Source organism: Mizuhopecten yessoensis, unplaced genomic scaffold (genome assembly GCF_002113885.1).
Source record: "Mizuhopecten yessoensis strain PY_sf001 unplaced genomic scaffold, ASM211388v2 scaffold201, whole genome shotgun sequence".
Lineage (NCBI taxonomy): Eukaryota > Metazoa > Mollusca > Bivalvia > Pectinida > Pectinidae > Mizuhopecten > Mizuhopecten yessoensis.
In genome coordinates this window covers 364739-390501 of record NW_018403428.1, presented here as the reverse complement: position 1 = coordinate 390501, position 25763 = coordinate 364739, and the positions used below count along the sequence as shown (strand labels likewise).

The following is a 25763-nucleotide window of genomic DNA, read 5'->3' as shown; positions in this document are numbered from 1 at the left end:
ACAAGATTAGAGTCAGTTTAGTAACAAGATTAGAGTCAGTTCAGTAACAAGATGAGAGTCAGTTTAGTAACAAGATTACATGGTATATCTCTTTTTCTCTTACACACCTATGTAAGCCTGTTGGCACATATACACACACACATACTTAACACACATGCATGCACAAAAAGACCTTGAAGGAATCAACTTCGAAGAATAGACCTGATGGGGCATTACCCATCTGAAACTGAGGTCATGACAAAACGGCAATATCTCAATGGATATAAGCCAGAGTGGCGATGAACAAATCAAAATTAGCACGGATTTGTCTACTTCCCCAGAGGAGAGAGTGAGAGCTGGAATGAAGAAATGTGCCAGGTGAGAAACTGTGTCACCCATATCCATGCCCATATATATTTTACACGATTTAACACCCGGCTGAGAAATTATGTTGGGTGAAAAATCTTGGCAGAACACACAGAGGTCAGAGTACAGGTCATCCGTGGTGCGTGCATGCATGCCCGAGTACAGGGCATAGCAGCCAATTAGACAGGAGCAGACTACACAGGGACACTCTCCTGGGACAGCAAACATATCCAGTACAAAATGCTGATTAAATTCCATCCAAAATGCTTTTGGAAGGACAATGGAATTTTGACAAATTTCAATATCTAATTGTGCTGGAATTCCATCCCAAGAGTGTAGTCCCTAATTGATTTAAACATCTGTGCACAAATTAATACAACAATTATCCTGCTCTATAAGACTACAATGACATTTGGAAGGAGCGGTGCCCTTTAATAAGGCGGTCGAAATATGCAGTAACTGTATCAACTCCTTATAACTAAGTTAGACTTGCAGTTGTCTCCTTTGTCTTGTCAAATTCAAATACCAAACAAATGGTATACAGAACTATAAGCAGATTACCGTTAGCCAATAAATGTTATCAACTAATAGTCTTATATCAATGTAAATATGTATTGGTCACTGAACACAGCTTTGAACTTAATGGTAAGTAAATTCACTATCTCTTCACTAAAAACACATATCCAATAAACTTGTCTATTCTGACACCCTGTAAGGAACAACAAAATGGTCAGATTACCTAGGAAGTCAGAATATACAGGTTTCAGTCAATATTTTTTATTAGAACTGGGAATACAGTATTAGATTGGACTAGAATGGCCGAATACTAAGAGGTCAAATTAAAGAATTTGAACTGTCAAGGAAATCTCTTATGCATTGTTTAATTTGATACAAACAGTTGATGATTTAGCTGTTTTTTATGGCACCTACAACTTTGGAATTGCCACATATTTGTGTTGCAATTCAATGTTTGCATTGATAAACCATGTGGATCAAAGACAGTTTCAAAACCCAGAAAAAGAGAATATATATATGTGCAATTTAACTCATTTACCCTTGAAATTTCATAATGAACTATTTGAACCTTTGAATTGGAAGAGCTCAAATGTGTCTTCTGGGGTGAATGAGTTAATATTTCAAAAACAAATTGCCTTTTTGTCTGTTTATGTTGTTGCCCTCTCGACTGTAGGGTACTATTAATTAATAGGCAAGAGATGTTCCGAATTAAAACTGGGGTCAGAAAGGGTAACCTGTACCGATGATGAGGACAATCATGCAGAGCGATGAAAGATTGCCGTAATGTAAGCATTGTTAGTTTTCTTCTATACAAACTTCAATAATAATGTAAGCATTGTTAGTTTTCTTCTGTACAAAATTCTGTAATAATGTAAGCATTGTTAGTTTTCTTCTGTACAAAATTCTGTAATAATGTAAGCATGGTTAGTTATCACACAAACTTCATTAAAAGTTAAGGATAGCTTCCGACAGAGTTTTCCCACCAAACTTGTCATACTGCCCACATTATCGTATCATCAACCCGATTACAACACCAAAATGATCAAGGACAGAAGAGTTAAAGGTTACAGTTGAATTCTATCGTGACGCTGTACACCAATATGAGAAATCTATTAATTATCTCCCCTTTTTGGCCATAACACATATTTGTACTTATTTGAACTTTTACCTAGCTAGCGGTAAAGGTCACATTGACCTTATTATAGTACACTGCACACTCTCAGTAGTTGATGCAGGTGCACATCAAGTTTTATAAAGATATCTTTAGCAGAGTACTTGTTTGATAAAGATATCTTTAGCAGAGTACTTGTTTGATAAAGATATCTTTAGCAGAGTGCTCGTTTGATAAAGATATCTTTAGCAGAGTGCTTGTTTGATAAAGATATCTTTAGCAGAGTACTTGTTTGATAAAGATATCTTTAGCAGAGTACTTGTTAAGATGTTATCAGAATAACCTGTAATATACAAAATGTATCCCTTTGGTTTGATGGGACCAAGCTAAGACTTACTACTGGAACACTGACGGGTACAGTGTATGTACCATGTATAGTCCACTTACCTGAAGCCAGCTTACACCTGGTAACCATTCACAATGTATAAAGCACAGTATCAACAGAGACTGATATAGTATTCCATCAAAGGATATCTCCTTCTGGATGCAAAATTATAGCGATGTCCTCTTTCCAAAACAAACTTTATCTGAACTGAGAAACAACTCAGTGATTAATGATCACTGCCAGACCTACTTTCCTAGTGCTCCGTGATTAACTGATTGAAAACAACAGACACACTGGGCCCTATTGGAGGGCAATGTTGTTGTGTATGTTAGCCCAGCCCACCTCCTATCACATGGCCCATTGAACAAGTACTTGTCTGGTCAACAGCTCTCACTCGGCATGTGTTTGGCTTCACCCCACATCACTAATCTAAATCACTGGAAACCAGCTGTATTGTTATCATTTTAACATGTTGTCCCTGGGGGTAGACAATTGTATCACAAAGGACGGAAAAGGAAAACATCTCCGACTGCATAAAATTGACAAATTAACTTCAGAACACACAGAGCTGTTTTCCTGGTTAAAGGTTTTATCTGGTATTTTCTATTATAGTCAACTGGGAGTGGTTTAATTAAGATTACCCAGATATAGGGGGAGATTGTAAAAGTAAATTGTTACTTTCATTATAGGTATAGTTTTATATAACACATAACACTAGATTGTATAGCTGTGGTTGCTGATTTCTGTGGAGTATTGTGTAAGTACCATCTAGACCCTCTTGTAGCTAGTAGTGGTACACCATGAGTCATTACACTTGCCTACTTGAGTTTATGTTCCAATACAGTTATACATGTCAACAGTGAAGAGATTACAAATTCTTATGATCCCTCACTAGGATCTGACAACTAAAACTCCTGTAATGATCTAACCAAACTCCTGTAATGGTCTAACCAAACTCCTGTAGTGGTCTAACCAAACTCCTGTAGTGGTCTAACCAAACTCCTGTAGTGGTCTAACCAAACTCCTGTAATGGTCTAACCAAACTCCTGTAATGATCTAACCAAACTCCTGTAATGGTCTAACCAAACTCCTGTAGTGGTCTAACCAAACTCCTGTAGTGGTCTAACCAAACTCCTGTAGTGGTCTAACCAAACTCCTGTAATGGTCTAACCAAACTCCTGTAATGATCTAACCAAACTCCTGTAATGGTCTAACCAAACTCCTGTAGTGGTCTAACCAAACTCCTGTAGTGGTCTAACCAAACTCCTGTAGTGGTCTAACCAAACTCCTGTAGTGGTCTAACCAAACTCCTGTAATGGTCTAACCAAACTCCTGTAGTGGTCTAACCAAACTCCTGTAGTGGTCTAACCAAACTCCTGTAATGGTCTAACCAACTCCTGTAGTGGTCTAACCAAACTCCTGTAATGGTCTAACCAAACTCCTGTAATGGTCTAACCAAACTACACAGCAGGTCATAAACATATACCTGCTCTTTCACAGAGGATAAAACTCCCATCGTATTCCAACGTGCTAACAGACCTTGGAACTTAGGGAACATAATACTCACATTGTATTCCAATGGGCTAACAGACCCTGGAACTTAGGGAACATAATACTCACATTGTATTCCAATGGGCTAACAGACCCTGGAACCTCTCACCTGATGTCACACTGTGATACATCAGGCTGGTGTCTATAAATAGCCGTTATCAATCCAAATATATCCGCATGGTAAATTGGAGGTATGTATTAATCACAGCACGGTCAATAAATCTCCAAATCAGGTGATTACCAACCATCACAACACCACAGTGTAACAAAAACAGGTATATAACACAGGTAAATAGAATATATATATAGGTGTCCTCGTTAATACTCCAACAGGTAAAACTAGTGTCCCCACATCACTCTCACCCCACTCAATGACTCACACCCTCTCACCACCTGACTCCACCTTCACGGGCACAAACCGTTACCATGGACAACTCAAGTATTTCCAATAATCATCTATTGATAACATGCGTTTTTAAAGCTTTCCCACATGCTGCTGAAAGTCAGCGCCATCAATACAACAATAGTTTTGATCGTCTAACAATGCATGCGGTAAGATTGAATGCGCCATTTAATTAATACTGGTACCCAGAACAATATTCTGGTATCCTGTCAATATTGTACAAGAGGCACATGGGCCTGTATTACTAACCTGTTATATACATGAATACTTTTCTACTAAACTTAAATCATTGGGACTGTAGCACACGTCTTTGTTGTACAACACTAGTACTTGGTCAGGCTAGCATTTGTACTAACTCTGAACAAATTTGTCCTGGACTCTAGAAAGCTATAATCATGGGGATTATCTTTGTTGTGCAGCCCATTAACTTTGAACACACTTGTCCTGTGCCTTTGAAGATAATTCATGTTTTGCATCTGAAAACTTTTTACCCCAGCAAGCTACAGGCACTTACATTGACTCTATGCATATATGCTTTTGGTTTTCAAGAGGAACTTGTTTGAGGTTTTAGCACATTTGACCAATGCAGCCGTGAACGTCGGCCAATGATGCCGTGAATGTCGGCCAATGATGCCTTGAATGTCGGCCAATGATGCCGTGAATGTCGGCCAATGATGCCTTGAATGTCGGCCAATGATGCCGTGAATGTCGGCAATGATGCCGTGAATGTCGGCAATGATGCCTTGAATGTCGGCCAATGATGCCGTGAATGTCGGCCAATGATGCCTTGAATGTCGGCCAATGATGCCGTGAATGTCGGCAATGATGTCGTGAATGTCGGCCAATGATGCCGTGAATGTCGGCCAATGATGCCGTGAATGTCGGCCAATGATGATAAAACCTGTTCCTCTGCACTACAGTTTTTTTTATATTTACAGTAACCTCCCTTTAATATCGTTTTGGACATAACTGTAGCACACGTACAGTTGACCCAGGACACTCATTAATCAGGTAGTCAGTTTAGAGCAATAGTTTAACAATCTGAAGTTCAGGGTTCAAACTTAAGTCTAGCCCCACTGGGTTTTATACTCAGAACAGTGCTATTAATTAAATTTTGTTTATTTCATCTTTATTTTTATTCATTTTTTCTGGTTTTCTTTTCAATTTTTTTTATCAAAGCAATAGCACTTCCGCAAAAAACAGTTCCCATTATATAGTGACAGTTTTCGGGATTGGTACAAGGATCGTTACATAGTTCTGGACTAGCAGCTTTTTAAACGACTACTGACAATGGGCAATAAATCATGGTCATTCAAGGCAAATTAAGCTAAACAAACACTGATGACAACCAATTCAGCACCATCACATAGCGAACAGGGCATGTCCTGTAGCACCATCACAAAGCGAACAGGGCATGTCCTGTAGCACCATCACATAGGGAACAGGGCATGTCCTGTAGCACCATCACATAGCGAACAGGGCATGTCCTGTCATGTAAGCTAAAAATCAAACCTTGATAAAATAATGAAAAAAAATCATGTTCTTTAAAGCACACACAATGATCAGTATGTGGAAGTTCGTCATCAATGGCTACACTATTTCACTTGTACAACGGCACAGAACACAGATCGTGCACGTAAGATAGTTTAATCAATATCTATTTTAGTCACTTGATATGCATCAGATGTTTTCACCCGATTTCACCAGAGACAAAGTGTGGACTGTCTGTTGCTCACACTATATAATTATACAGACCTGTCCAACAACTAGCGACCAGCAAAACCTGTGGACCAGCAATACCTGTGGCAGCTGGGAATAACTGAGTTGGAGTCGTATCAGCAGATCTGTATCAAACAGACTAAGTACAATCTCTGATAATCAGTTTTGTATTAAGTCGGTGACACTTGTTGATTGGACAATTAACCTTTATGAGACACACCTCTCTATTGGGTAGTTTGATAACATTCAATAAAACACTCCTATCTAATTAGTGTGTACAAGCACACAGACCACAGAGCTGTAGACACCCACATTACAGAGACTTCCCCCCTCCCTCCACACGACCTTATTCTCTACTGCAGTATCCTATAATACAACCTTATTTGTTACCACAATATCCTATAATACAACCTTATTTTTTACCACAATATCCTATAATACGGAAGAGGATAGGTCTATTTTATTGCTCATACACTTAGAATGTCAGTGATCTTTTATCAAACTAGATAGAAATCATTAAAAACATTTCCATAAGTTTACTTGACATATTACTTTCCCATGAACAACTTTCTATATAGATAACACTACACATTTGACTGTCCTGTGTGGTCTAACTCTCAACATGCCGGCAGTAAAACATCTAATTTTTCACTACCTAATCCAACAATTAATGTGATTAAGGTATATATAAATCATCAATTAGACCAGAGGAATTCGGCTTCACCTCTAGGCTAGCCAACAAGCTGCCAAAACAAATTAAATATCAATATAGCTATATGTATTAGACTAGTATTAGTATGACAGCACTACAAGTACTGGTGTCAAATGTTAGCTATTATTGTCTGTACAGAGGTCCCACTACCCAACACAGGTCAGAGCTTGATGAGGTAGGTCCCACTACCCAACACAGGTCAGAGCTTGATGAGGGAGGTCCCACTACCCAACACAGGTCAGAGTTTGATGAGGGAGGTCCTTGCCTTCAGTCACAAGTTGGCCTCCCAATAATTGTCCTTGCTAGTCACAACACTGTTTTTTACTCTTTCAGTCACAAGGTGGCCTCCCAATAATTGTCCTTGCCTTCAGTCACAAGGTGGAGGCTCACAATATTTGTCCTTGCCTTCAGTCACAAGGTGGCCTCCCAATAATTGTCCTTGCTAGTCACAACTCCACTAGCTCTCAAATGTGTTAAGGTTTAAGAGCTGTTAGTTTATAATTGAAATAGGAAAAGAGAAAGGCACGACTAGTTAGGGATTTGAACCCAGGTCTCTGTGAACTCAATACAGACAATCTGAACCCAGGTTTCTGAACTCAATACAGACAATCTAACTAATTGAGCTCCCTGGTCACTGGCGTTTGACCCAGTCCAGTTTTGCTTCCCTATACCACCTTCACTGGGTGTAACAGGAGACAGCCAGACTGGGATTTAATCCCAGGACCCTCCACACTCTAGATGGTCGCTCTAACAAATAGAGCCAGGACCCTCCACACTCTAGATGGTCGCTCTAACAAATAGAGCTACCTGGTCACTGGCGATCAGTCCAGTTCCCCTTCATCATCATCATTGTGTTTTGTAGATTTGGTTAGAAGAGTAATGATTTATGTTAGTATTTGCTCTTACGAACTAAGTAGGTCAGTAACATCATTATATAAACATTACAACATTTACTTGGTTACTTTGACAGGTTTTATATCAGCTTTATATAACATTTAATACATGTGCATATTACATAAACCAAATCAATAAAACCATGTTTTTTTTGTCATAGAAACTTACTTGCTCATGTCTTCTGTGAAAAGTCAAGATTAACTCATTATAATAGACATATAAATTTCAAAAGATAAAATATACAAAACTTACATATTCAGGATTAATTTGAAGTGGCTATGGCGTATCAAAATGTGAAATGACCAGAAAGATGGCATGGGTACATCAAAATGACAGAATGAAATAAATCCCAATAAAATCTGGGGATTTCAAATTTCAAAATGATCGTTACACCATTCAAATACCTGACGTTAGCATCCGTTCATCCGTTGATGTCGATAATACACAACAATGTGTGTCTAATCTAACTCCGTGGTGTAACAGTGTAGGTATGTCAGCGTGTACACAAAGGTTATTGTGCTGGCTATCTGATAAACACGCCAATTATGTGTCTCCTATTTACCCTGTATCACAGGTCACGCCATCCTCACACCTAGATATTACCTATACTTAATTTCAGGTCATAGTATCATCATAATTAAATATAACCCATCACAGTGACATCAATCCTAAATAAAAATCAGTATCATTATACGCCCAATAAAATAAGCATATAAATTTTTTCTATTTATTTTTATATCAAATACTTTCCTCTCTGTCAAGAAATTATTGATTTTAACATACATGAACTTCCCAGTTACCAAAATCAAAATCATAATTCACAACCATACATATGTGTTATCTTATGAAAACTGTATTTTCATTTCAAAATATTTAAATTTCTACAATTAACAAATCCATAGGATCGGGCAGTATATTAAGCCTAATGTTATTGGCCCACCCTGATTTAATTACTAAATGTGTTCCTTCCCCAACACAGCCTATTGTATTTCCTATACTCAGGTGACCTAAAAATCAGTATTATTTTAGACACAAGAACAAACGATGCTTGTCAGTAACAGAGGATCCTGGTGGTACGAGATGTTGACAAATGAAGGGGGATAACTCTTGCAGTATTAGCCTACTGTTGGAGTTATTGACCGTGTGTTGTATTATTATCTACTTAAACATGATTATTAACATGTGATTGAAAGGTTTTAATGATTCTTTTATCAGCAAAGAAAATTTCAGTGAAATCATTAATTCATATATACCCACTGTATAATGTTAACACGTAGTGACTTATGGTTTCCCAATAAGTGCCCTGTATATTTCAGAACTCCAAGGTTATGGCAGTATACAATGTACCCAGGTCTCTCACAAGTGTGGCATATTTGTGAAAATTATCAGTATACTCAACCATACAAATGAAACTTTCTGAGGAAAATATATTACTTTAATCTGATTGATAGAAATACATATCCAACTCCAAGCAATTCTATCGGAGTGAAGATAATTATTCTCAAACAGACAGATATCACTAATATCCAACTGATAGAACTGTATGTCTCATGTCCATGAGGTCAATGTCTCATGTCCATGTGGTCAATGTCTCATGTCAATGTGGTCAATGTCTCATGTCCATGAGGTCAATGTCTCATGTCAATGAGGTCAATGTCTCATGTCAATGTGGTCAATGTCTCATGTCCATGTGGTCAATGTCTCATGTCAATGTGGTCAATGTCTCATCTCAATGAGGTCAATTCTCAGTTTAATGTAGTCAATGTCTCATGTCAATGTGGTCAATGTCTCATCTCAATGAGGTCAATTCTCAGTTTAATGTAGTCAATGTCTCATGTCAATGTGGTCAATGCCTCATGTCAATGAGGTCAATGTCTCATGTCAATGAGGTCAATTTTATGTTTAATGTGGTCAATGTCTCATGTCAACGTGGTCAATGTCTCATGTCCATGAGGTCAAATCTATGTTTAATGTGGTCAATGTCTCATGTCAATGTGGTTAATGTCTCATGTCAATGTGGTCAATGTCTAATGTCCATGAGGTCAATGTCTCATGTCCATGTGGTCAACGTCTCATGTCAATGTGGTCAATGTCTCATCTCAATGAGGTCAATTCTCAGTTTAATGTAGTCAATGTCTCATGTCAATGTGGTCAATGTATCATGTCAATGAGGTCAATTCTATGTTTAATATGGTCAATGTCTCATGTCAATGTGGTCAATGTATCATGTCAATGTGGTCAATGTCTCATGTCCATGAGGTCAAATCTATGTTTAATGTGGTCAATGTCTCATGTCAACGTGGTCAATGTCTCATGTCCATGAGGTCAATGTCTCATGTCAATGAGGTCAATGTCTCATGTCCATGTGGTCAACGTCTCATGTCAATGTGGTCAATGTCTCATTTCAATGAGGTCAATTCTATGTTTAATGTGGTCAATTTCTCATGTCAATGTGGTCAATGCCTCATGTCAATGAGGTCAATGTCTCATGTCCATGTGGTCAACGTCTCATGTCAATGTGGTCAATGTCTCATGTCAATGTGGTCAAGGTCTCATGTCAATGTGGTCAATTCTATGTTTAATGTGGTCAATGTCTCATGTCAATGTGGTCAATGTCTCATGTCCATGTGGTCAATGTCTCATGTCCATGTGGTCAATGTCTCATGTCAATGTGGTCAATGTCTCATGTCAATGAGGTCAATTCTATGTTTAATACATCTCCTACTGAGTCAGTTAATGTAATACCATAGATTTAACAGGTACACAATACAGGATGGAAAATTCTATTATGAAATTAGCTCGTTAACGTGGTTGCCTAACCCTTACATCGACCTTGACCTTGGGTACAGACACATCTAGCTCTATGGCACAAACCACGCCATCATAATAAAATACATGTACCGAGTTGTTCAGAATGGCCCTGGTCTCTGCTAATTTCAAAGAATCTTTTATTCGGATTTGAATCTTAACATATATACAATATTGCATGTGTGTAACTGGGAAAATCTTAACATATATGCAATACTGCATGTGTGTAACTGGGAAATGTTTGCCCAGTCAAACATTCACCCTTTGCTGGCGAAATCTGTATTTGCCCCGTGTTAATTTCGCCCTGCACATTTAATACTACGTTAATTAGGTTGTTTCCTAATGTTCACTGTAATGATGAATTCACCCACACTACGCACGACATAAAGGTGAACACTAAACTACAGTCTCACAACGCACGACATAAAGGTGAACACTAAACTACAGTCTCACTACGAACGACATAAAGGTGAACACTAAACTACAGTGAAAGGTTTCCCACTATTTATTATTGTGATGTAAATACATAAGTTATATAAACAAATCGAGATATATCGGAATTGTTTGACAACAAACATCTGTCTGATCGAAGTCCCATGAATGTGAGAGAAAGCAAAGCACTATGATATTGAGTGGTGAGAGCCATATGGCGTTGTGTGGTGGCCGTTATTGATTCTGGTCTCTGTACACTTCAATCAAGGAGCAATGAATATACCACAGACTCAACAATACCTTGTCAACAGAACTAGGACAATTGTACATGGTCAGTACAAAACTTGTCTACAGAGCCGGGACCATTCTACATGGTCAGAACAAAACTTATCAGTTCGCTCTACATGTAACGTCACATCGCATCAATAAACTTCAGAAAAATGTTTACGAAAAAAAGCATCCAAATGTAAATACTTGTATAATTCTAACAACATCATGCCATGTAGAAATTCAGTATCCATACATACTCCAATAAATTATTACGTTTCAATAAATAAAATATATAAAGTCAGCAACACCTACTGGCTTACTTTGTACAAAACAAGAGGCCCAACATCCTGTATCACTCACTTTTCAACTCATTCACCTCTGAAGTTTCATAATGAACTATTCCAACCTTTAAATTGGGAGAGTTCAAATGTGTCTTCAAGGGTGAATGAGTTAAACAAAGGTTTAGACTTCTGTTCCTGTTAGAATAGGTCAAGATCAAAGGTGTTTTTTTATGGCAAACTTAAACTACAGGCCACAAGGTAGTGAGAAACCTGATAACCTGTTACACAAGCAAGCTACCGTTTAAATAGCAAAACACTTTAAAACGGGATCTTTAACAGAGGTCATTTGAATATTGTAACATATTTGATCCGATACATGGACTACAAGACCAGTTCATTGATTTGAACAAAATCAACACTCCTCATCTCAACAAGCTACTGGCCAATATAACTAATCCAGGATCTGAGGATCGTTAGAAGAAATTGTTTGAAGATTTTAATATGTAAGACACCTTAAAAGTGGATCAATCAACTCTTTGGAAGCGTGTTTCTATATGTATGACCTTGAAGGTATGTCAAGGTCATTCATTTTAACAATACTGATCTCTTCCTCCTTATTCAAACAGTCTACAACTGGCTATGTTGAGAAAATATGTTTCTCTTGCTCACACAACTCTAATATACCCAGTGGATAAAATGGTCTGGGGTGGGTTATGCAGTGACTATGCTGTAAGTGACTATGCTGTAAGTGACTATGCTGTAACTGCATTAAAATGAGATGGTACTATGGAAAAAAATTCTGTTAGAAACATGGTCCCTCCACAAAACAGGGTCCCTCCACAAAACAGGGTCCCTCCACAAAACAGGGTCCCTCAACAAAACAGGGTCCCTCCACAAAACAGGGTACCAATAAGCCTTCAACATACAGTCATGCACACACATGTGGAGGTATTAAGTCAGGTGACATAGAACCAATAGTTGGTACCTGATATGGGAGTTCCTGGGAAATCATCCTACTGTATTGATTGTATTAAATGGTTGAATCAACTTTTTATATATTCTATGTAATGTGTATTCTATATAGATAAGGTGCAATATTAAATATTTCATATTTCACCATCACCAGGTAGGTAGATAATTATATATATAACTGGCTATACTAATCTTGTACAATCACATTCACTGCATTGACAACGAGGCGTGAAATAGACATCTTATTTCTTCAATGTTTGTTAAATTGACCTAGCTGGTGGGACCTGGTGAAGAAGTCAAACTGTTGAGGCCAATCAGAGGACTCAGGCTAGCTGTGTTGGATTTAGAAAGGGATAAAACCACTTTTGAACACTCTGTCACCACCTCAGTGTTGAACAATGGACAATGGGACAGCCATTGGGTGATGTATGATGTGCTGTGTCTGATGGGTTTGTAAGATTAACTGTCCTGAAGTATCAAGCTAAAACAAAATTTGAAAAAAAGATGTCCCTGATGTTTTTTTGTTCGCCTGAAGACATAAATCCCATTATTTACTTCTATTCACGAGCCAATTCCTAAGCAGACTGCTCTTTTTGGTGGTCTGAGAGAACAGATACAATATCCTTTCACCATAAACACACAAGGGAGGCATTGACATTTATAGTGTAGACTGACCCCCAGTAAATACACTATGTAGCATCTACACCTACACTTCAGTCTTAGGTCTGGGACAAAGAGGATTACAATGAGTAACATATGGGCAGTGTTGTATAATTTTACCTACTGGTACATATACCACAAAGGATGGAGTTTTATACATGTTATCTAGTCCCAAGTCTTACATATACAATATACAATATAACTGTGGTAAGTATAGATCTAGTCCCAAGTCTTACATATACAATATAACTGTGGTAAGTATAGATCTGGTCCCAAGTCTTACATATACAATATAACTGTGGTAAGCATATCTTGTCCCAAGTCTTACATATACAATGTACAATATAACTGTGGTAAGTATAGATCTGGTCCCAAGTCTTACATATACAATATACAATATAACTGTGGTAAGAAGATCTTGTCCCAAGTCAAACATATACAATATAACTGTGGTAAGTAGATCTTATCCCAAGTCTTACATATACAATATACAATATAACTGTGGTAAGCAGATCTTGTCCCAAGTCAAACATATACAATATAACTATGGTAAGCAGATCTAGTCCCAAGTCTTACATATACAATATACAATATAACTGTGGTAAGTAGATCTTATCCCAAGTCTTACATATACAATATACAATATAACTGTGGTAAGCAGATCTTGTCCCAAGTCTTACATATACAATATAACTATGGTAAGCAGATCTAGTCCCAAGTCTTACATATACAATATACAATATAACTGGTAAGTAGATCTTGTCCCAAGTCTTACATATCCAATATACAATATAACTGTGGTAAGTAGATTTTATCCCAAGTCTTACATATACAATATAACTGTGGTAAGTAGATCTTATCCCAAGTCTTACATATACAATATAACTGTGGTAAGTAGATCTTGTCCCAAGTCTTACATATCCAATATACAATATAACTGTGGTAAGTAGATCTTATCCCAAGTCTTACATATACAATATACAATATAACTGTGGTAAGTAGATCTTGTCCCAAGTCTTACATATACAAGTCTTACATATACAATATACAATATAACTGTGGTAAGCAGATCTTGACCCAAGTCTTACATATACAAGGCTTACATATACAATATAACTGACGTAAGCAGATCTTGTCCCGAGTCTTACATATACAATATATAATATAAATGTGGTAAGCATATCTTGTCCCAAGTCTTACAAATTCAATATGCAATATAACTGTGGTAAGCCGATCTTGTCCCAAGTCTGACATATACAATATACAATATATCTATGGTAAGCAGATCTTGTCCCAAATCTTACATATACAAGAGACAATATAACTATGGTAAGCAGATCTTGTCCCAAGTCTTACATATTCAATATGCAATATAACTGTGGTAAGTAGATCTTGTTCCAAGTCTTAACATACATATATACAATATAACTGATGTTTCTCCCTGAAATTGGATCATGTGTGTTTTATGTTGCTCCTGTTGAGATTTCAGTGACGAGGTTTGTCTGACCTCCCACTCTATACTAAAGTCACCTTGATATACCTTAAGTATCATCTCAATGTCATACAGATACTTATTCCAAACTCTATAACCCCTTCAGCTTCATCCTAAACCCAAGCCTCAATGTGACTGTGAAAAAAACAGGATACACGACTGTACAAGAATATCACTCTTGCAACATAATGTAATTAACAAGCACATCCAGTAATGGATTAAAGCTATCTCCTTCTCCCAGCTGGTTATAATGGGAAAAGTCGTGTTCATTAGTTAAAATATTCCTTCTCCAAGCCAGTAATACTACCACTGGCCTTCTTCAATAGCTAAATTTTATTTATCCAATAAATGAACACTGTGCCAGCCTTGTTCACAAGTGAATATTCTACTTCTCTTAAACTTGATAGATCTCGCTCTATACCTCAATGTCCTTCTCCTTAAACCAGTTATACTTGTACTGCGGAAGGACTTTTTAATTCATTAATTTTCCTTTTCCAACCTGAAGAGAGGTATCCTTTTCCTATAGCTGGCAAGCTTTAAAGGCTAAACAGAAACTTGTGTATCATTTCAATACAAGTAAATCAGAACAGGATTAGGAAAATATATTTTTCTAAACATCTTTCTTCTAGCAAACTTGAATACAATAAAATCCAGCAAGCTACATGTATAGGAAAAAAGGTATATGGGACTGGAGTCATTTATATTGGAATATAAAGGATAGGTGTATTGAATGTACATACTAATGTTATGGTAATTATTGCTGAAATGAGAATAAGAATTACATATTCTGGTATATACAGGAGATACACAGCGACGAGTTAGAGCACATGTTATATATCCAGGTAAAGCAAGGTTATATAGGATCACCATATTTTCTCCAATTAACGTCCCTTCTCTAATAGATCAACACCCCACCCGCACCCCCCCTTTTTTCTGTTGACACTAAAACAACTTCCTTGCCCTGAGTTTAACCAAAGGAAATTACAAAAAGAAAATCAAGTATTTGTTAACCTTTTATCCAATACAATTTGTCACCCCATTTGACGGTATCCTTAGTGTGCTGTGTGAACATAGTTATCTCCCTTCTTTGATGAGATATCCCTGCAGGTTTGTCAAATTATCAAATTTTCCGCCACATAATCGGTTTTGATTCAAAACCTTCAAAATTTAGGATTTTACACAAGAGTCATTCTGAAACATTCTTTCCTCACTCCAATTAAGGGCATTGGTGATTTGACATTTACTTGAATGACCTCAGAATGACACCAAGAGAAATCAATGCTGTTGCAGGCCGCTGTGATCCACAGAATCACGAATACTCCTCGATCAAGCCCTAGTATTATCAACAGGGCTCTTCAGCTCTGTCATCCATCGTAAAGTTCTATCATTTTTTAAATGGTTTGACATATTGACTCCCTACAACTTGTAGGTGCATCTGTTTGTTGTACTTTGTCCAAAACATGGAGAATTTAACCCCAGAAGCTGCGTTCCCATTCCTGTGACTTCAGTTTCTCATTTCTTGGTAAGCAATGCAATTAAATTTTACCAATACATGTATATTCAAAACATACATGTCAACTAGCTCCTTACTTATATCATTTTGAGGTTCTTTACAAATCCATTCACTTTTCTTTGCTTTGGCACAAATTGGGCGCTCTCTTCATATCAATATAAAATAGTTAAGTTGCTGCATGTTTTCCTTTTACTTCTGCAAAATTGACAGCTTTCAGACTGAAGACCCATGCCATCTGAACGTGATTTTGAGGTGTAGAGGATTGACATTTATCACAGACCTATCAGTAGCCACCTCAAAGTGTACTGATTAGGTAGGCAACATAAATGTGATTAAATTCTTAAATTAATAATAATTAAATATTGCAGTTTGTTGATAATAAGAGGAGTTTGTTAGCTGACACCCTTTCCTCTTGTGCATCTATTTGATATTCCCCTTTCGAAAACTGTAATACCAAGAAGGTGTTAATTGGAGTAAATATGGTATAAACACGGCAGACACAGACATTTACCATTTCAATGTTACCCTCCCATACTCGCTTAGGGCCTCTTCCTTAGCCTCAAACCGTGCTCGAATTGTCTCCTCAAGTTGTGCTTTGAAGCCATTGTTTCTGAGAATTCAGACAATACGTTTTATAACGGCAAGCTGAACAAAGTATACTGTTACACCCAGCTTTCAACACCCTTTACCATACTTTATTCACCCCCTCCCCTCTTACGTCATTCCTAGAGGGAGGGGGTGGCAGTAAAAATAGCTACTCAACTCAAAAGTTAAAACAACAATTTACATGCAAACTAAACTGATCAAAACCAAAGACAACACATTACTTTCATCACTGGCTGTCAAAATAAACTTAGTTTCTGTTATAATTTGACACTTAATTAGTCATTTGTACAAGAATAATTAAAAGAATTTAAATCAATTAGCATGAAGCTATTATTTAATCATTATTTCATTCCTTTTTAAGACAATTTCAGTTTCAATATCATGCTAAATATTAATAACAAATGAATAAGTTGAGGTTTTACTGTGGTACCTACCCCGTGACACAGATGTACATTGGGACAGACGTGTCGAGCAATGATGTGTAATCCTCGTCTGTCTGTTACCAAGTATTATCTTGTTTTAACACTCCTTCTCCGTCATCACAACAGTGTCTTTCAGCAAAGTTTTTAAAAGTATCTTCCCTACAGTGGTATTCACAATTTGTTGTGGAGTAATTAAGATAATTTGATAACTATCTGCATCCGATAAGTTTGGTAGCTTGCCAAGCACTATGAAGACAATCACAGTCTTGATTCAGATGCTTGATTCAAAAGCTTGGTGATGACCTAGATCAAAATGATGTCCTCCCTAAACTTTTCAAAAGTTGAATTGGTACGCCATATAGACAGCTTCTTAAATAAACACACTCTGATGTAGATTTTTTTTCTTACTGAATGTTAGCTGATAAAAGTAGTATATATCAACAGATACACTCAAACATACACTATTTAATACAGCGTTGAGGTTCTAGATGTATTCCTGTAGAACTGTTTAAACCTCCCACTGATATTATATGTAAGTCTGACAGATTCAATACTAAATCCCTTAGTTTGTTTGGCCGCCGTGTGATTTTATGGGAATCCTCATGTTGTATGGCCGGGGGACAGCTGTGTGAACATCCTCCTCCTACTGTTGATGGAGCAATGTCAGAAAAACTTCATAACAAGCAGATATCCAAGGGTGGAACTCAAACCCTCTGTCCCTTTTGTCCCAAAGTCAATGGCACCACTTATCTGTTGTACAAATCAAACTTACAGAAACTGTAGTAGTCCTCAGCTGGAGGCGGTCCTCACTGGTCACTATGTACCCTCAGCCACAGCAGCTGAACTGACCACCAGGATGTTAAAGTTGACCATTATCTGAGATGACCAGTGTGGTCAGTTACTTATCTCTCACCCCTCCCCACAGCAGGCACTCATTAGACACCTCCAGTTTAAGCTCTTGCCAAGCCAATAAAGTATCAAATTTAGTGAACATTCTTTAGGGTTGTATCAGCCCAGCTGGGGTCAACATCAACACATACCCTACAGTGTCTGACTGGCCACAGTACAATATAATATCTGCCTGGATAACGGTCCTGATAACCTATCACTTATATATACTGGAGTACAGAAAACTTTCTATAATAACTGTCACTTTATCGTAATATCAGTATATACACCTACCTATAGCTGACAAATCAACAGTTAACTTTTTCTCAAAATGAAAAAAATATCTATGAATTTACTTACACACTGACTTCTTTCAAACTTTGGTGAAAACATTCCAGTTTGTCTGGTATATATCCCCTATTGATTTACACTGCTTACATTAGGCTGCTATGCAGGGTCGATATTAAATCCGGTTATACATCCTCAGTCACTGGAGTAATGGGTATTAAAACACAACTAGAATAACTGTGAAAAGTCGTGTCCCTGTAATAATATCCACCAACACTATAATATTGAATAACTCCTGGGAATACACACACAGAATGACAGCACCACCTGCTAAGTAATAATGGTAGGATTATAAAGTCCGGATATCCCACCTGGTTGTGAGTTTCTTCTAAAGGTAAAGACCAGTAATTTACTTACAATGAGACCGATTGACAAGTGTTGTTAGGCCCCACATCAGTGTTAAAACCGGGTATAGGTATAGGCTAGCTTTAATTTGTATGTCCATCAGCTGTTCAAATAACTACCTACAATAAGGTCCCTCATCCGCAGAATGTATACAAATGTCCTAGGTAGGCAGGGTATAGCTATGTATTGTCAATCAGCTGGTCAAATAAATAGGGTCCCACATCCATAGATTGTATATATACGCTGGTCAAATAAATAGGGTCGAACATCCATAGATTGTATATATACGCTGGTCAAATAAATAGGGTCGCACATCCATAGATTGTATATATACGTATGTCCTTTGTAGAATCTGGGTATATGTAGCTATGCAGCATCTCCTGTCCAGCGTCAATACTGTATCCTCCAAGTGTCCCAGGCCGAACTAAACCATAAGCTGGTCAAATAAATACCGACAAAGACGTCCTTACGACACACTAGTACGTCGACACACTAGTACGATATGTTAGACAACTTGAGAGACACTTATACGACCATGACAATGCTGTATTTCAAATAGCTGTGGTAAAGAGACAACTCTGGTTCCTTTGTATATATACCGTACGTACCCCATATGTCAGTGAATCTACCAATCACAGTGCTGCAGCCTGTTATATATACACCCGTCACAACAACAGACGTATAGCACTCTCTATCACACACAGTGATGGTGTCACAACCATTTTTATCAGAAAATCCAAGGAAAATCTATAGGTGAAATTCATTGATTTTTGCAAATGAGCAGTTCTTTTATCTGGTCTGCACCAGTCATCACTGCTAAGTTATAGGTGATAGGTATTGTCAGTGTGAAATAGACCCTGGATAACACCTGCGTCTCCTAACAAACCAGGTATAACTAGAGGTAAAACTGGAGAGGCCAATAAACCCACGATCCTAACACCAAAACACACGGGTCATGTGACCATGGCAATAGGAAGTGACAGCTGTGTGGGTCCAGTCACGGCCTTCAGGCTGACTGTGTTGGCCAGTCGTGGTGAGGCTGACTGTGAGGACTAGGGTGGGAGTAATGAAGCCAGTGTAATTTATCTCCCTGTTTCTGGGTCTCCATCAATCCCCGTCCCTGCTGTATAAATTAGCGTACACTCTGTACATCAGTCCCTCAATCAGGTCCCCCTCTGTAATGTGTACGACTGTATGTGTTTGTCACACTATTTGGCTCCAACACTCTGTCTACTTAATTTTCTTAATGACAATTTGTAAGCATCTGTCCATCCCTATATCTCTCTGGTCTGCTGGCCGTAATTACATTCTCCGCTCTGTCCAGTGTAGTACTGTCAGGGTATGGTTCCCACTCTGTCCAGTGTAGTACTGTCAGGGTATGGGCCCCACTCTGTCCGAGTGTAGTACTGTCAGGGTATGGTCCCCATTCTGTCCGAGTGGAGTACCGTCAGGGTATGGTCCCCACTCTGTCCAGTGTAGTACTGTCAGGGTGTGGTTCCCACTCTGTCCAGTGTAGTACTGTCAGGGTGTGGTTCCCACTCTGTCCGAGTGTAGTACTGTCAGGGTATGGTTCCCCCTCTGTCCGAGTGGAGTACTGTCAGGGTATGGTTCCCACTCTGTACAGTGTAGTACTGTCAGGGTATGGTTCCCACTATGTCCAGTGTAGTACTGTCAGGGTATGGTTCCCAGTCTGTCCAGTGTAGTACTGTCAGGGTAAGGGTCCCACTCTGTCCGAGTGTAGTACTGTCAGGGGATGGTTCCCACTCTGTCCAGTGTAGTACTGTCAGGGTATGGGCCCCACTCTGTCCGAGTGTAGTACTGTCAGGGGATGGTTCCCATTCTGTCCGAGTGGAGTACCGTCAGGGTATGGTCCCCACTCTGTCCAGTGTAGTACTGTCAGGGTGTGGTTCCCACTCTGTCCAGTGTAGTACTGTCAGGGTGTGGTTCCCACTCTGTCCAGTGTAGTACTGTCAGGGAATGGTTCCCACTCTGTCCAGTGTAGTACTGTTAGGGTATGGTTCCCACTCCGTCCAGTGTAGTACTGTCAGGGTATGGTTCCCCCCCTGTCCGAGTGGAGTACTGTTAGGGTATGGTTCCCACTCTGTCCAGTGTAGTACTGTCAGGGTATGGGTCCCACTCTGTCCGGTGTAGTACTGTCAGGGTATGGTTCCCACTCTGTCCAGTGTAGTACTGTCAGGGTATGGTTCCCACTCTGTCCAGTGTAGTACTGTCAGGGTATGGTTCCCACTCTGTCCAGTGTAGTACTGTCAGGGTATGGTTCCCACTCTGTCCAGTGTAGTACTGTCAGGGTATGGTTCCCACTCTGTCCAGTGTAGTACTGTCAGGGTATGGTTCCCACAATGTAATAGCTGTACTTATGTTCAAGGAACAACACCAAGTTCACTTCCCATTCACAATGAAATAAGTTAAATATCTACCATTTGTTCGTTAACTGCCTCATAGCCACAGGTAGAATTTCTCATAATGTTAGTAAATTAACAAGAGGACAATTCCCTAATAGCCTTTCCCAATGATGACTATCACACAAAATCACCTACACAAGGTACACCTGGAAGGTAGGTAAAACGTAGATATATGTAATTAACTTGGTTGTCCACACAGTTATATATGTGCCTGGGGACAGCAGCCACTTGGAGTACACTCTCCCATATGATAAATGTACATCTCAAGTTTCACAGTTACACTCTAGATCTCGTCCAACGTTAGGGTTTCTCCTGAGGATATTCAAATGTCCTGGTGATATTCTGTCTAAATTCTGCTTTATAACACATTACGGGAGTTCTGTGGTGTAAGTTATCTACGTTTATATCTCTTGGCGCAATGCCTGAATGCTATTCTTGAGTCTCTTCATAAGGAGGTCAAATTAAATAAAAAATCTTTTGAACTGTCTGTTGACTATTTACAATCTTCTCACATCCTACCTAATAGTGTGTGTATCTTGTAGTGCACAAGTAACAGGGACCGGTATACAGCCCTCACATCACCTTAATTAAGTCTGTATGCCTACAATTTAATATTAATTTGCCCTAATTATTCTAACTGGTCTGAGAGGTGAACAGGACAATAACATAACAGATATACACCACGAAATATTTATAACCCTATTATAGTACGGAAAGATCAGAATCGTATCATACATAGGATATCCGTACAGTGTATTAAATGCTGATAAAAGCTCTATGTAGACTACCCAACTCAGGGTACCATATCATATATCAGATGTCAGATGACCGACACCTTGTCACAACGCTCAAAAAGACACATGATATAGCTGTCTATCGCTATCGCGATGGAGGCCCGACGGGTACAGAACAATATAGCTTGACTATTTGGGTCGCTCGCCAACAATCAATGAAAGGAAATTTAAAACCGGCTGCGTGATGTAATCTGCATCAATGCCGACTAGTTACGGTTGCTGACCAAGATCCTTGTATTGTTGTCAAAAAATTATAACCTCCATTATCAGATGAACAATACAGCCGAGGTTTTAGCCTGAAGTCTTGTCTTTCCCTTTTCTACGTATAATGGATTTCTTTTGTGCGAGTGTATACTTACATACATATATTTATGACCACCAAATATGTTTTGAGTTACAACTTAAGAAATATAGTCAGTTGTGCAACTATAATTTCATAAAATTAAATGTTATGGTAAAGGGGTGCAATTATCTATGAACTGTTTAACTTACATTTCATATAATTGAATATTACAGCATTAGGAAGAATATTGATTGTTCTTTTATCAAAGTGAGTTAATATCCTGTTGGAAAAATCATATGGTTCATCAATGATGTCTCTTATGTTTTTAACATCATGATTATCTCCCTTGCTAAAAATTCATCAGTTTTGGAACAATTTAGAGTGGAACATTATGCTTTCCAACCCTCACCCCTTCAGTCACGAGCCCGGCATCCTACCACCGTGCCTCCCTATGTATAGGAGGGTACATTTTTATGAACACTTTAACACTTCAGAAATCAGTCATGAAGTAATTCCAGTCTAATCTGTGCAGATCATAAAACTACGGTTCTGCCAAATGTCAGGATCCTGAGCTACCAGCGTAGGTGTTGGTATGATTATATTNTCATTCCTACCAACTTTCAGTTCAATCGGCCCAGCAGAACTTGACTTTAAGTTTGAAATGTAAAATGTTAACGGACGACGGACGACGGACGACGACGGACGAAAACGGATAGCAATAGGTCACTTGAGCTAAAGCTCAGGTGACCTAAAAATGTATGTTCCTTTCTTAAATATCATTATTTGTTGTGTATCATATGTATTAGATTCTTTTACAGACAACAGGAGCTGGAATGAAGTAAGTGCAATGTCAAGGTCATTACCATTTTATTTTCTGACTGTATACACACTATACCATAGAATGCCAGGGACATATCCGACAGTGTTGGGAAACAAACCTTTATGGGGGTTTTATTTAAGCTTTTATGACAACATGATCCTTCTGTCCTACATACATGTATGTATGCCACATTTTGAGAACTCAGTCATGAGGAATTTATCTACATTTATGCATTGATTTCTTTAGATTTCTCAACTGGGAATTTTAAATGGGCAAAATCGGAACAAAAGGCCCAGAGGAAATGTATTGTCCAACTGGTTATTAAGCAATCATGGCAAAATACATGCTGCAAGTATTTCCCAATTTTGGCTCTCAGCATCCAGAGGGCAACTCCAAGGACAGAATATATGTTATGATCTATGAACTGACTGGACACCAGGGCCATGGACTGACTGGACACCAGGGCCAATCTTATTTTATGATCTATGAACTGACTGGACACCAGGGCCAATCTTATTTCAGCTTTGTAATCCCCATAGCACTTGACTAGTATGCAATACAAATGCAGTAGGCATCAGCAAATTCTCCAGATCTTTATAAAGACTATTTACGTCAATCCCAAGTTTCCAAGGCTTCTTTGACCTTGATATTGAACAAGGTCAACTTGGTCCATCATTTGCAATAGGTGTATGGAGAAATACAAATCTACAGCCTGTTACTAACTTTAATCGAACAAAATGTATTCATACGCAGCAAGCAGCCTTAGCTTGGAAAATATAGGTCTATATTTAGACATCCAGGTCTATATTTAGACATACAGGTCTATATTTAGACATACAGGTCTATATTTAGACATCCATTTACATTGATGTCAAACATGAACGTCCATTTTAACATTTGTAGATTGTTATAGATGTCAAAATGCATTTTTCAGCAGAGCCATTTAAAATCTAATTTAGATTTTCTGGGAAAACACTCTATGTTCAATGACGCCGAAAGTGGCACCAACGGTAGGGATACCTTATTACATTGGCCAGTGGATCAGTAAATTTAGGAAATGGATCAGGTAAAATGCAGAACAGTTTCTACAAAATGAAAGTTAGGTTTTTAGAAAAGAAAAAAAACGGCAGTGTGATTGTGTAGTTTGGTAGCTATATCTCTAAACGACGATGGGCTAACATATCTCGTACATGTATGTTTACTCATCTCTTCCCACATGTAAACATCCTATGACCGATATCTTTCCATCACTTATAATGATTACATAATCTCCAATTGACACATACGATACTCTGCTCCATACGTTAGTAGGCAGCAACACACACATATATACTATAGAACGTTGTGATACACACACATATATACTATAGAACGTTGTGATACACACATATATATACTATAGAACGTTGTGATACACACATATATACTATAGAACGTTGTGATACACACATATATATATACTATAGAACGTTGTGATACACACATATATACTATAGAACGTTGTGATACACACATATATACTATAGAACGTTGTGATACACACATATATACTACAGAACGTTGTGACACATACACATATATACTATAGAACATTGTGATACACACACACATATATATTATAGAACGTTGTGATACACACACACATATATATACTATAGAACGTTGTGATACACACATATATACTATAGAACGTTGTGATACACACATATATATATACTATAGAACGTTGTGATACACACACACACATATACTATAGAACGTTGTGATACACACACATATATATAGTATAGAACGTTGTGATACACACACATATATATATAATATAGAACGTTGTGATACACACACATATATATATACTATATAACGTTGTGATACACACACATATATACTATAGAATGTTGTGATACACACACATATACATACTATAGAACGTTGTGACACACACACATATATACTATAGAACGTTGTGATACACACATATATACTATAGAACGTTGTGATACACACATATATACTACAGAACGTTGTGACACATACACATATATACTATAGAACATTGTGATACACACACACATATATATTATAGAACGTTGTGATACACACACACATATATACTATAGAATGTTGTGATACACACACACATATATACTATAGAATGTTGTGACACACACACACATATACTATAGAACGTTGTGATACACACACATATATATAGTATAGAACGTTGTGATACACACACATATATATATAATATAGAACGTTGTGATACACACACATATATATATACTATATAACGTTGTGATACACACACATATATACTATAGAACGTTGTGATACACACATATATATATATACTATAGAACGTTGTGATACACACATATATATACTATAGAACGTTGTGATACACATATATACTACAGAACGTTGTGATACACACACACATATATACTATAGAACGGTGTGACACACACACACATATATACTATAGAATGTTGTGATACACACACATATACATACTATAGAACGTTGTGACACACACACACATATATACTATAGAATGTTGTGACACACACACACATATACTATAGAACGTTGTGATACACACACATATATATTCTATAGAACGTTGTGATACACACACACATATATATACTATAAAACGTTGTGATACACACACATATATATACTATAGAACGTTGTGATACACATATATACTACAGAACGTTGTGATACACACACATATATATACTATAGAATGTTGTGATACACA

General features: G+C 37.8%; 1 protein-coding gene across 7 annotated transcripts in view; it reads right to left on the bottom strand.

The window, feature by feature from the left end:
• Positions 1-25763, bottom strand: part of LOC110460986 (IQ motif and SEC7 domain-containing protein 2-like) — a 113322-nt gene that overhangs the window by 58436 nt on the left and 29123 nt on the right. The window contains exons 1-2 of one of the 7 annotated variants that reach the window (XM_021514394.1): positions 17105-19640; positions 16576-16674 (exon numbers count right to left, since the gene is read on the bottom strand). The exons of 3 other annotated variants lie outside the window; for them this stretch is intronic. In XM_021514394.1, coding sequence (XP_021370069.1) covers positions 16576-16674; positions 17105-17124 — 119 coding nt within the window. In that variant the 5' untranslated portion in view covers positions 17125-19640. Of the gene's footprint in view, positions 1-3977; positions 4055-7888; positions 7969-16575; positions 16675-17104; positions 19641-25763 lie in introns of those variants that run through there. 3 more of the 7 variants (XM_021515021.1, XM_021514641.1, XM_021514719.1) reach the window with 3 other exon arrangements.